This window comes from Mangifera indica, chromosome 4 (genome assembly GCF_011075055.1).
Source record: "Mangifera indica cultivar Alphonso chromosome 4, CATAS_Mindica_2.1, whole genome shotgun sequence".
Lineage (NCBI taxonomy): Eukaryota > Viridiplantae > Streptophyta > Magnoliopsida > Sapindales > Anacardiaceae > Mangifera > Mangifera indica.
In genome coordinates this window covers 14,613,887-14,626,328 of record NC_058140.1, presented here as the reverse complement: position 1 = coordinate 14,626,328, position 12,442 = coordinate 14,613,887, and the positions used below count along the sequence as shown (strand labels likewise).

The window sequence follows — 12,442 nt, the reverse complement described above, 5'->3', positions numbered from 1 at the left end:
ATCATTTCTCTATTAGGTCCAATTGGCATGCCAGAAGGTCAGAATATGGGTGCTGGCTCTTCTTCTTGACTAGGCATAATATTGCCGTCCAATCAAAGAAATGAGCAGTTACCTTTGGTGGAACTAACAAGTTTTCTCTGAAATTACAAAATAAAGTGGGGAGAGTTGTTAGGTTTTGTTTTTATTTTATGATAAACAAGTTTTGGTTTTAATTGCATAAAAGGATACATGACAAATCCAACCATTGACCACAATATTAGATATTTTCTTCAGGTAACTTACTACATTTAATTCTGATGGGTTTAAAGTTTTAAAGAAATAAATTCATTATAATTACTAAAGTCTACAATACATGATGTTATTTGGGGGAATGGACTATCGGGCCTTAATTAATTTCGGATTTTCTTGGAAGAGCTTTTCATAAATTTGAATTATTTATGAGGTACGTGATTCACACTTCATTTGTTTTAGTGGAACATTTAAGATTTTTGAAAAATTGGACCTGCAAAATAATGACGTTATCTTATAATAAATTAGTGGGAATTGGGTACTTTGATCTTTATTTAGTCATCTCAATTCTCAAATTTTAGATTATGACTCATCATACTGCCAACTATTACTAACTTCAACAAGGATTGTTTTTATTAAATAAATAAGAAAGTAAAATTAGCAACTTTTAATTAAATTTGGGCTAAAGGACTATTTTTCATCCAAGTTTTAATGTAAATATAAACACATACCCATGTTAGATAAAAAACATTTATAATTTTCAGTTATAGATAAAGATAAATTATCATTTTATCTCTAACCTTAAAACCCCGCTTTCACCCTCTAGGTTTGAAAAACTAATATTTTATCCTCTATTCTTAAAGTTTAAAAAGTTCATATTTCACCTCTTGGGTTTCATTTCTTCCCCTTCATTCTTCGACGACCATTGTCTGGCCAACCTCTCATCTGCTAGCGCACCCTCTAGCATCCTGGACAACTACACGATGACGAAGCTGCCACGGTAACGCGACAATGACACTTCGATCTAGATTTGTCAAGATGACGAACCCTAAACCCTTGATTCAGCTAGAAGCACGACAAAAACACTCAGGAGACATTCGATTTGGTCAGGAAAGTAACAAAGACGCTTGGAAGACATTTTCATTGGTTGAGATTCATCGCGTGAAGGATTTAGACGAAGTGTGACGATTCATTGCACAATAGATTTGAACGAAGAGCTACAATCCATTGTGTTTGTGGTAGTTTTGTCGTCTCATGATCGTTTGGGATGTGAGGGGTGAGCCAACATATGAGAGGTTGGTTGGAGAACGTTCACCGAAGAATGGAGGGGAAGAAATGAAACCCTATAAGTAAAATGTTAACTTTTTAAACTTTGAAAATTACGATAAAATATTAGTTTTTTAAATTTGAGAGATGAAATGTTACAATTTTAAAGTTTAGTAATAAAATAACGATTTTACTTTTATTTATAATTGAAAATTTTAACAGAAATTAGTTTATAAATAAGCATTTGAATTTTTAATCTAATACGAATGTGTATTTATCTTTATATTAAAACTTAGATTATAAATAATTCTTTGGCCTTAAATTTGTAAATTACATCTCTCATAAGATTTTTGAACATTTATAATGTTTTTGTACTTTAAATATCGACCGCTTATAGCGTGATAATTATAAGTAACGCGCCCTTCTGAAATAAAAAATACAGAGAGTTGATTGTTATTAACCCTAACACAAAACTCTAATAATAATTTTTTATGGTAATTTTTATCTTTAGTAATAGAGCCATTCTATTGTTAAATTATGACAACACCGAGGAAGTGAATATTTCTACAAAATCCAAAATGAAGAGACAAATATGGGAATGTTCCTGGTACACTAATTAAATATACCAAAATGGGTTTTATTTAATAAGTAACCTAAACAATGCGTTTTGAACGCGGATTTTCCCAATCTGCCTATATTGTTGAGTCCGCTCGTCTGTCCAATTCACACCACCTTGATTTTAAGTATTTAACTTGCTCCACCCAACCTCTACCACCCAGTCAAATCATCCTTCTGTAATCACCTTTATTATTATTATTATTTTTTTGGGTAAGTAATCACCCTCACCTGTTCAACCAGCACTGGACTCGTTTCTGCCCTCCCTATAAGAAACTGTAAAACTATCTTCTTTTCTTCCTATAAATTCCTGTGTCTCTCAGACGACCCTTGTCCAAGAAACAAGGTCCCTTTTAACTCCAATAATGAGTTACTACAATCAGCAACAGGCCCCCGTCGGCGTCCCTCCTCCTCAAGGTTTTTTAGTCTCAAACTAATTTTATTCACATGGGTTTACGTTTGTTTTTTTCATCTTTTTCCAATCCTTTTGCTATCTCATCAGTTTTTGTAAGTCCTCAGTTATTTAGTTTTTATGGTTTTTGCACGATTTTATTATTGGTCTGTTGTTGATTTTGTATTGAAACACGTTTTAGGTTATCCGGCGGAAGGATATCCTAAGGATGCCTATCCGGCTCCAGGATATCCCCCTCCTCAGTACCCACCTCAATACGCCCAACCTCCGCCTCCCCCTCGGCCTCCACCTTCGCAACAAAAACAAGTTGGTTGCTTAGAAGCATGGTATATCTTCTCTCCTTTGTTTTACGTGAAAAGAGACTTCCAGTTCACGAGATTAGATATGGATTGTGCCAGTTAAAGTGTGTTTTAGTTAGTCATTCAAGTTTGTCACTTTTAGATGGTTTCGACAAATTTCAACTTTTGTTAGAATAGTCTGTTTTTCGGGTATTTCTAGGAAAGAAGCCAGATGTATTTGAATTTTGAAGTCATGTTTTTGTGACATATGTGCAGTTTGGCTGCTTTGTGCTGTTGCTGCGTGCTGGAGGCCTGCTGCTTCTAATGAGAAAAGGCGATTGGATTCGAGTTTTATTTTGGGTCGAACTGCAATTTGATCCCTTAATTGATATATTGTTTGGATCTTGATATAGTTTAGTTTTTTAAAAATATATTTCGGAGTTTTAATTTTGATAATAATATTGCTTGGACATTATTATATGAAGACTTGTTATGGTGTAGATAACTACTGGGGACTTTCATCTGTTTTGTTTTGTTTATTATTTTATTAAAGTATCTGGCCAGCTTTAGGTATCATCTGTTTCCGGCTGGAGACGGTCCGGTTGTTTTTGCTTTTGCGTGAGCGTGGGACAGAGCATGAGAGGGGGAACTGGGGAAGGATGCATGTGATGTGATGTGATACATGCGGATAATAGAACCCACCTTAAGAATTTAAACGCATGTTTATAAATTATAACGATAATGATGTTACGTAATCTTATTTTATTTTTAATTTAAAATTATTAATAATTTAATATTTATTTATATAATTAAAATTAATATATATAATTTTATATTTTATTAATAAAATATATAAATATTATATACTCATAATAAGTATACATAAGTTTTTTAATAAAAGATATATCGAGTGTTTAATTTAAAATAATTAAAAATTATTTTGCTAATTTGCTTTTTATTATTGATATATTTTGATAATTTATATGAAAAGGGTCACCTATTTATTTAGATAATCATAAATTTATTATAAAATATTATCAATTTTACTTAAAATAGGAAGTAATATTAACAATATTTTAGATTGAAAAATATATTGATAATAAGATAATATTTGAAAAAAAATATAATTAATTAATTTAATAATTTATTATGGATATGAAATTTTTTAATGTATTATTAGAATAAAAAATATGCAAAAAAATATTTAATCTAGGATATATTAGATTAATAAAACATAATATTATTCATATATCAGTTAAACAAAATATTTGAATAGTTTATATTTATTGATGATAGGTTTTTGTAGGGATATTAATTAAAATAGATACCAATTTTTTCGCCTAAACTTTTTTAGGTAAACTTACAGGGATTTTATTTTTTTAAACAAATTTAATTTAATTTATAATAATATTTTTATCAGTTAATTATATCACCCTCTCAGTTAATTACATTAAAATATTTTTTTTAGATAACTTATGAGCATTTTATGTTTGTTAGGTTATAATTTAAAGATTCAAAAACTTATTCAAAATTATCAATTTTTGTTATAATATAGATTGAAATGAAAAAATTAATATAAGTGTGAAGAAGGGTGTGTGAGGATGTGTGCAGGTGCGTAAGATATGTATAGTTGAGTAAAGGATACGTAAAGAGTGCATATGGTACATAACGCTCATATATATATATAGATGGATGCGAAAAGGGTATGTGAGTGTACGCTTCTTCGCATTTCTGTTATTTATATATATATAATAATAATAATATTTAAAAAATATAATATATATAAAACAATATAATATATATTTAAACATTATTATTATTATTATTTATATATGTTATATTAAATAATATAATATTATGTTATATTATATAACTTGCGCATTATACACACCTTTTATTCATTCTACACACTCTATGCACCATTTACGTACTCAACTCATCTTACGCACCTTATGCATCACTTGTTCGCGTTCACTATTTTCCTCGCTTATATTCATCTTTTTGTTTCTATCTGCATTTAAATAAAAATTTATCAATTTTCAAATATGTTTTGAATCTTTGAAACATAACTTACTGAATTTTTGAATCAGAACTTATCAAATCTTCGAAAAAACTATACCAAATTCAATGTAATTAGTCGAGAGTTATGTAAATAACCGAAAATGACATAATTAGTAGAAAAAGTATTATTGAAATTAAAATTAAATTTATTCATAAAAATAAAACTATTACACGTTTACCTAAAATATTTTAAAAAATTATTATCGATTTTAATTAAATCTTTTTTTAAATTTTTTGTAATAAAATATTACTTGATTCAAATATACCTTAATAAAATTATCAAATTAAATAAAATCTCCTCTATCCTCTTCCTTTGATTTAATCAAAATAGGTGCTCTATCGGAAACATCATTTTCTTTAGCTTAAACTTAACATTAATATTTAAATAAAGTGATTAATAATTTATTAGATACGGTACAGTTTATTGATTTTGCTAATCTCAATCCAATTCAAATTCCAATAATCCATATTGGGCAAATCTAGCAGCTTGACCTGCCTCCAATCTTTTTATTTATCATATTAATATTGGGGAAATTAAATCAGACAACTTGAATTATTTTCATGATTAATATGGAAAGAAAATGGCTTCAAGAATCTTGGCTTTTTGTTATTATTAACATTCTCAAATATTATAATTTCCCTGGATATTACATCAATTAAAAATATTTAATTGAAAAATCTGAATCTGAATGGTGTTGCCGGGGGCCCGACTAGGTTAAACAGATGTAGAATATTTTGCCTTCACAACTCACTCGTACATTCGCCTGCAGCTTCTGCTTCTGACCCTACCCTGACCCTACCCTAACCCTAATAACCAACACGTGTAACACTTATCGCGTAACTTCCGTCTATCTGGCTGTCACATGATCACCTCCATGCCTGAATTCTCAAACATGTGTCGAAAATCACGAAACAAAGACGCAAAATCCATTGCTATTATTTTTTTAAAGCGCACAAGTTCGTATCTGAACATCGCCAGAACAACAAACCGAAAATTAGAATAAAAGGTTGTAATTTTATCATATCTGGTTTGGTTATTTCTTTCTTCTTCTTCTTCGTAATAATTTCTATGCCTATCCTGTTTTTTTTTTTTTTTATTGTTCCTAATTCATTGTTTTGGTGTTTGAATTGTTGACAGAAAGGTTCTCTGCATGTTTAGGGAGTCTAATTTTAAATTTGATTCCATTTCATGAAATTGTTATTGTTTTAGGGTTTTTTTGTCTGTTGTTAATTATAATCCTCTTTTCCATTGTTGATTTTTGTTGTAAAATCAGCTGCTTCGATATTTCGATAGTGTATGATGTGATTGCTGTGTTTTGATCAATTTAATTTAATATTTATTGTAATTGTTTAATGTTTTCAGCGAATTATGGAGTTTTGTACCAATTGAATTGATTCTGTTATTTAGCTAAAGCGAGAAAATTGGAGTTTGTGTATAGCTGTTTGGTTGAAACTTCCGCGTTTTGGATTTGTATTGCCAGTAAGATTTGGTGAATTAGAGAATAGAAGAAATCAATACTCTGAATTTTTAAGGATATGAATTATAAAAAATGCACCATCTTGTTATAAAAATGTAGTTAACCTTTATATTTAGTATTTGGTACATTATGTGCAATTGATCTCTTCATCTGGACAACTGAAGCATGAACCATTTGTTTGAAAAAAAAAATTGCCCCATGTAACGTGTATTGCGTCTTTTTGGAGCAATAATCATAATATAACATTTATTGTGAGTCTAATCATTTTAACAGTTGCATAATAAGGAATAGGTATGGCCATGTGATGACAAAATATTTATGTGCAATCGATTTCTTCATCTGGGCAACTGAAGCATAAACCATTTGTAAAAAAGTTGTTAATGTTTCCCTGTAATGGGTATTGCGTCTTTTTGGAGCACTTATCACAAAATTATATATCATTGTGAGTTTAATCATTTTAACATTTACATGCTATGGAATAGATATGGCCATGTAAGGACAAAGTATTTCAGTTTACTTTGCTTTTACAGTTTTGATTAAATTATTTGTAGCGTTTTCAGATTTTATCTTATACATTCAAGTAAGCACTTTATAGTTGGAAAGGTAGATTTCCTTTGTTTTTAGTCATTACCGTTCATCTTTTATATAATTTTCTTCTGTATGGCATCTGAACTTTGTTTGCTTACAAGATGATGGTACTTGCAAGTTTTAATCAAGTGATATTTTGTGGGTTGAATAATACTACAGTTTCATCTTTGCATAGAAACATGTGAAAAATGAAGAATCGTGAGGGGATTCTAAAAAAGTAAGTGCAATTAATGAGCATGTATGGTGTGTCTATAAAAAGTAATGTTACCTTATTTGTAGACAAAGTTTTTATTCGAGGTGATATAGTCTTCAATGTAGTGGTTAATTTGGAAGAGAATATAATCAGTGTTGTTCTTGCTTGTGTAAGTGAATGTTTAAGCTTTAAATATGTTTTGGACAACTGGCATCTAAATTCAGTTTGGTAGTTGTTATTTGACACTCTCTTCTTTTTGAGAGTTTTGACTGCATCAGTTGTTTATATATGATTATTTTTGTTTGACCATCTGCAATTTAGGTTTGCAGTTCAGAACTTCAGTAGATTTTGAGGAGTTTCTTTTAGCTGTTCTTTATGGGTGCTCCAAAGCAGAAATGGACACAAGAAGAAGAAGCTGCACTAAAAGCTGGGGTTATTAAACATGGAGCTGGGAAATGGCGCACAATACTTAAAGACCCAGAATTTAGTGGTGTCTTGTATCTGCGTTCTAATGTAGATCTAAAGGTTGGTGGTATCACAATTTTTATTTACTTATATTTCTGAGTGAAGCATTTCATTTAGTTAAAATTGGTGTAAATGGTGATTGATTGCTTTGTTTTGATGTGGGGTAGGACAAGTGGAGAAATCTAAGTGTGATGACCAATGGATGGGGATCACGGGAAAAGTCTAGGTTAGCTATTAAAAGAACACCACATGCTCCTAAATTGGAAGAGACTTCTTTTTCTCTTGCTGCTAATGCTGCTCTAAGCGATGAGGAAGAAAATTTGGATGGTAAGCCAGTCTCAGTTTCCAGTGGTATGCTGCAGATTGTGGCTGCTCCAAAGAGATCTATAGTAAGGTAAGAATTTTTTTCCTTACATAATTCATTTTCCATTGTTTCACTTCCTTAAATATGTTAAAAAACCTCCATATGAGAGAGAAGAAGTGTTGGATACTTTGGTGCATGGGAAGTGGTGCCATTCTCACTGCTCTACGTCTAGGTCCAGTACTTTTTTGTTTTAAGTTATTGGAGGCTTATTGTAATTTTTATTTATGTAGCTTCTCTCAATACCCATGTTATTAAAATTAGTGGAACTCAAGGTCTACTATTTCTTTTATTGCTTTATGTTTGTTTCTATCACTAACATTGTGAGTTTGAGAAGATGTTTTAATGAGAAACACTCAAAAGCATTCAAAGTCATCTAATGTCATGCATCCACTTTGGAATCTGTTGTACTGTCCAACATTTAGTGCCATTAAGGGTTATATTTTGTTAATTTTTAAATGGAATAAAAGTCCATTGTTCTACTACTACGTATGGTTGTGAAATATAATTAAATCTTTATTTTCATTGTTTTAGGTTGGACAACCTTATAATGGAGGCTATAACCACCCTGAAGGAGCCTGGTGGTTCTAATAAGACATCCATTGCTGCATACATTGAGGTATTTCTATATTCGAGGGAGAAAATGTTGTAGAATATATATATATATATATATATATATATATATATATATATATATATATTTATTTATTTATTTATTTATTTATATTTGTAGGCTTTGTTAAAATTTTCTGTATTATCTTATGTTTCTGTTGGAATTTATGGTACTTAAATTATATTCAGGCTGATGTATGTGTGGTAGTTTTTCACTGGCTATTGAGTTTCTATGAAGCTGAGGAGTATTTCGGTGGAAATGAGCAATTAATAGGATGATTCTGTGATAGAACTGGTTTCTTTAATTTTATAGTGTCCTATCCTGACCCACAAAGTTGGTATTCATAGCACATCCATTGATTAGTGATGACATCACTGCTGCTAATGCTTTACATTGTTTGTATGGACTGCACATTCTTCGCTGATGCAGTTAGATGTGTGGGCATGGCCAGATCATGACATATGAAATGGACATCTTTGATGTTGGTCATTTTATGTTGCATGTTTCTTATTAATCTTTCATTTCTTTTAAATATGTTATGGCCTTTACTTCTTAGTATTGATAAAGGTTAAGTCTTATATGCTTACCTTAATCGTTTATTTGTCCTGCAGGAGCAATACTGGGCGCCTCCAGACTTTAAGAGGCTATTGTCAGCTAAATTGAAGTATCTGGCGGCAACTGGGAAACTCATTAAGGTAGTAATGTGCTTCAAATCTGTGATGTAATGTTAACTGGCTTGAATGCTTGTTAACACTAAGCTTCGGAAACCTTAATGAAAGCTAAATTATATACATTATCCTTTTTATTCTTTTTTTTTTTTTTTTTTTTGAGTGGTGAAAACTATATGAATGGAACACTTATTCATGCCATGGAATAGGTTATACTGCCATGTAACAGCAAACAACTTGGGCCTCCAGTTCAGGTTATCGGATTGGCAAATTGTAGATTGGGATTCTCAAGGGATGTTAATAAATTAATATTCATACATATTTGCAATTGATGGAGTTTTCTAAGGACCTTTTTGGAGCATCATAATTAGGGGCGGATGTCAAGGTGGCTTAAGCTTGTTTGCCAGCTCGGCTTAAGTGAGCTTGAGCCTAAAGGTTTTATATTATTGAACTTTAGCTCGAGCTTAAAGTGTTTAGTTCGTCAAGCTTGCGAGCTTGGAAAAGCTCAATTCAAATCAAATAAATTAACATCATTTAACCAATATGCATCAAAAGATGTCGTCTTGGTTGATTTTGGCTTAGCTGTAGTACCAAACCAAGCCCAAGCTCAAACTCGGCCCGATATTGTAGCCGAACTTGAGCTCGACTCCCCTTATGCTGAACCAAGCTTGAACTGGTTTAAGATAAGCTCATTGAGTTTGTGCTTAGGCCTGAATCCAGCCTTAGAGATTCTTGGAATTATTCAAATCACAATGCATCTTTATTGAATGTGAATTACATATGAAGTGATTGACAATTAGAGTCTATTGCTATTTTAGATTGTTGAAACATGGTTGGTGAAACAAAGTTTTTGCCAGATCCATATGAGTTGTAAGGAGTTTATGAGAGATATTGAAGTCCTTCTTCTCATTTGGAAAAATGAAGGGATGAAATCAAATTTTTTCTCTCACTCTTGCTCACACATTTGCTTGTTTTCCTACTTGCCCTTAGTCCTTTCCTCCCATCTTCTGGTTAGATTTCCGTTGTTGGTTATAACTCTACAGCAGATATCCTGCTTTCTTTTTTATTTGTTATTGTACTTTTCTAATACTTTCTTGAATGGTTTCAAGTATGGACTTGGATCTCTGATCTGCTAACCTTTTAAGCACATGTTCTTCGATTAAATGATCTCTTGTGGCATATAGTCAAACCAATCTGAGTTAAGCTCCCATTTGGGGGAAAAATTTTTAGTCAGTACTTCACTCCCATGGGCTTGGCAAAGTTGTAATGATTGACATTTGAAAATACCGCCATAGAAGCATGTCTTATGTGTCTTCTGTGAATTTCAAATGTTATTATATTCTGAAAAGGAACAATGAAATTTTGCTGTTTTTCCTTGAGAAAATTTTGAGTTAATACTTTGCTTGTAACACCATGAAGTCAGTTGAAGTCTAAGCAATAAATACTGTTCAGCACGATTAGGAGATGTAGAAGCACACTTCTAGGAAGGAATAAGTTATGTATTTGTAATTAATGTTTGATTGACTTTATCAATTTCTGGTCTGCAATTTATATGTGTAACTTATGATTTTATTAATCATAGAAAACTGCTATAGTTTCCAAAATATTGGTTTGTTGGCCATGTGCTTTTAGTTTCATTTTTGAAGATTGTATTTGATTGCCAAGAATTTTTCTCTTTTTGTGCAGATAAAACGCAAGTATAGGGTATCACCCACTCTACCATTTTCTGACCGAAGAAGAAATTCTTCCATGCTTATTGAGGGAAGGCAGAGGGTTTCTCCTCAAGTTGATAATGATGATGTCAATATTCCTACAAAATCTCAGATCGATTTAGAGTTAGCCAAGATGAGGAGTATGACTCCCCAAGAGGCTGCTGTTGCTGCTGCTCGAGCAGTTGCAGAGGCTGAAGCTGCCATGGCAGAAGCTGAAGAAGCAGCAAGGGAGGCAGAGGCTGCAGAAGCTGATGCAGAAGCGGCACAAGCTTTTGCAGAAGCTGCAATGAAGACACTGAAAGGAAGAAACAACCCAAAAATGGTAAAAGTATATTATATGATATATATATATATATATATATATATATATATATATATATATATATATATATATATATATATATATATATATGTTTAACTGCTAAAAATTAAGATGTTATAGAGCAGCTTAAACAGAGCTCAAGTCTGAGCTTGTTGAGGCTGATAATTGAGAAGTCAATTTGAGTTGGACACCATATCTCTCAAAGCTTGTAGCTGTGCTTGAATGTGAATTTTGAAGTTCTAATGAGATGTTTTCTGAGCTTTAGTTAATTGCATCTTTTGTAAATTGTACAGATGATACGAGCGTGATGGAATTTAAGGGAAGCAACCACAAAGCTTTAAAGACTCAGCAAATCGGTCCCGCCAAGAATGGACAATGATGATAAACTAACTAATGCATTTTTTGATTGACTCCCAGTTACATGAACGTCCTTTGATGACACGCGTCTGTATTTGTAAATATTATCAAGCCTTTTGGACAGGTATGTTGCAGGATGACCTTCACAGCATACAGCCTTGTCCTGTTATAATGTTAGTTCCTGACGTAAATTTTTCTTCTTGATCATTTGAAAGATGGGTCATGTCATGCTTTGTTTTTATTTTTGGCTTATATAGGATCTCCTTCTTTGTAGCTGGTATTTATTGATTTTTAGAAATTTGAAAATTCAACAAAATGTTGACTGTAGAAAGAATTAACAAGCAGTTGGATTCTAAGTAGAGTAATAGATTGTAGAAAGAAATAAAAAGCAGTTGGATTCCAAGTTCTAGCTGAGACGAGATGTCTGTTATCTGATCCTGTCTTTGTTGGAAGTGAATGTACTGTTCATAGTTTTGTAATTTGTACTAAATTGTTAACTTTGTTACATACTTCTTATTTTTCAGTTTCATGAGTGAATTTCCATGTGGATATTTGTGATTGGGTATCATTTGACATGAAAAATATTTGCTTTGCTGTAACAAAAATTTTTATACAATCGGTGTAGAAAAACAAGCATACAAAATTTTATCATTTTCTCACTGCCTTGATTCCTTCAGCTCGGCATTAATTTTCTTAATAATAATGTTACTTGAACAAATAATATATATAACTTTATTTGAAAAAATGACATATCAATATATAATTAAGTAGTTTTAAATTATAAATAAAATAATAATTATATACAAAGTTGTGTATTCTAGTTTTCGTTTTGCATTGGTTGGTTCAAGTTGTGATTTGTATATATTTCAGGATTTGATTTAGGGCATTCTGTGTATCTAGTTGCTAAATTTAGAATTAAGAGCATTTGGTTATAGGGATTTAAAGATTTTCTTGGTGATTTATTTTTTATTGTTTATATTATTTTGTTCGATTTGTCAGTAATAAAATATTACGATAATCTTCTATTAATAATACTGACGTAGT

At 31.3% G+C, this 12,442-nt stretch overlaps 3 protein-coding genes across 7 annotated transcripts in view; all 3 read left to right on the top strand.

The window, feature by feature from the left end:
- The window catches only part of LOC123213730 (serine carboxypeptidase-like 17), an 81,768-nt gene that overhangs the window by 48,991 nt on the left and 20,335 nt on the right, over positions 1 to 12,442 (top strand). The gene's annotated exons all lie outside the window — the stretch shown is intronic.
- Positions 2,079 to 3,060, top strand: LOC123213736 (cysteine-rich and transmembrane domain-containing protein WIH2-like). The gene is made up of 3 exons (XM_044633239.1): positions 2,079 to 2,307; positions 2,484 to 2,628; positions 2,857 to 3,060. The coding sequence occupies exons 1-3, from the start codon at positions 2,256 to 2,258 to the stop codon at positions 2,903 to 2,905; spliced, it is 246 nt and encodes an 81-aa protein (XP_044489174.1). The 5' UTR covers positions 2,079 to 2,255; the 3' UTR covers positions 2,906 to 3,060.
- Positions 5,395 to 11,881, top strand: LOC123213732 (telomere repeat-binding factor 1-like). Of its 5 annotated transcripts, none has more exons than XM_044633233.1 (7): positions 5,395 to 5,669; positions 7,230 to 7,425; positions 7,533 to 7,759; positions 8,261 to 8,345; positions 8,951 to 9,034; positions 10,694 to 11,041; positions 11,335 to 11,881. In XM_044633233.1, the coding sequence occupies exons 2-7, from the start codon at positions 7,276 to 7,278 to the stop codon at positions 11,347 to 11,349; spliced, it is 909 nt and encodes a 302-aa protein (XP_044489168.1). In that variant the 5' UTR covers positions 5,395 to 5,669; positions 7,230 to 7,275; the 3' UTR covers positions 11,350 to 11,881. The 5 variants fall into 5 exon arrangements, with proteins under 5 accessions (XP_044489168.1, XP_044489166.1, XP_044489165.1 ...); XM_044633231.1 differs by having other exon boundaries at positions 5,396 to 5,648; XM_044633230.1 differs by having other exon boundaries at positions 5,396 to 5,648; positions 7,222 to 7,425.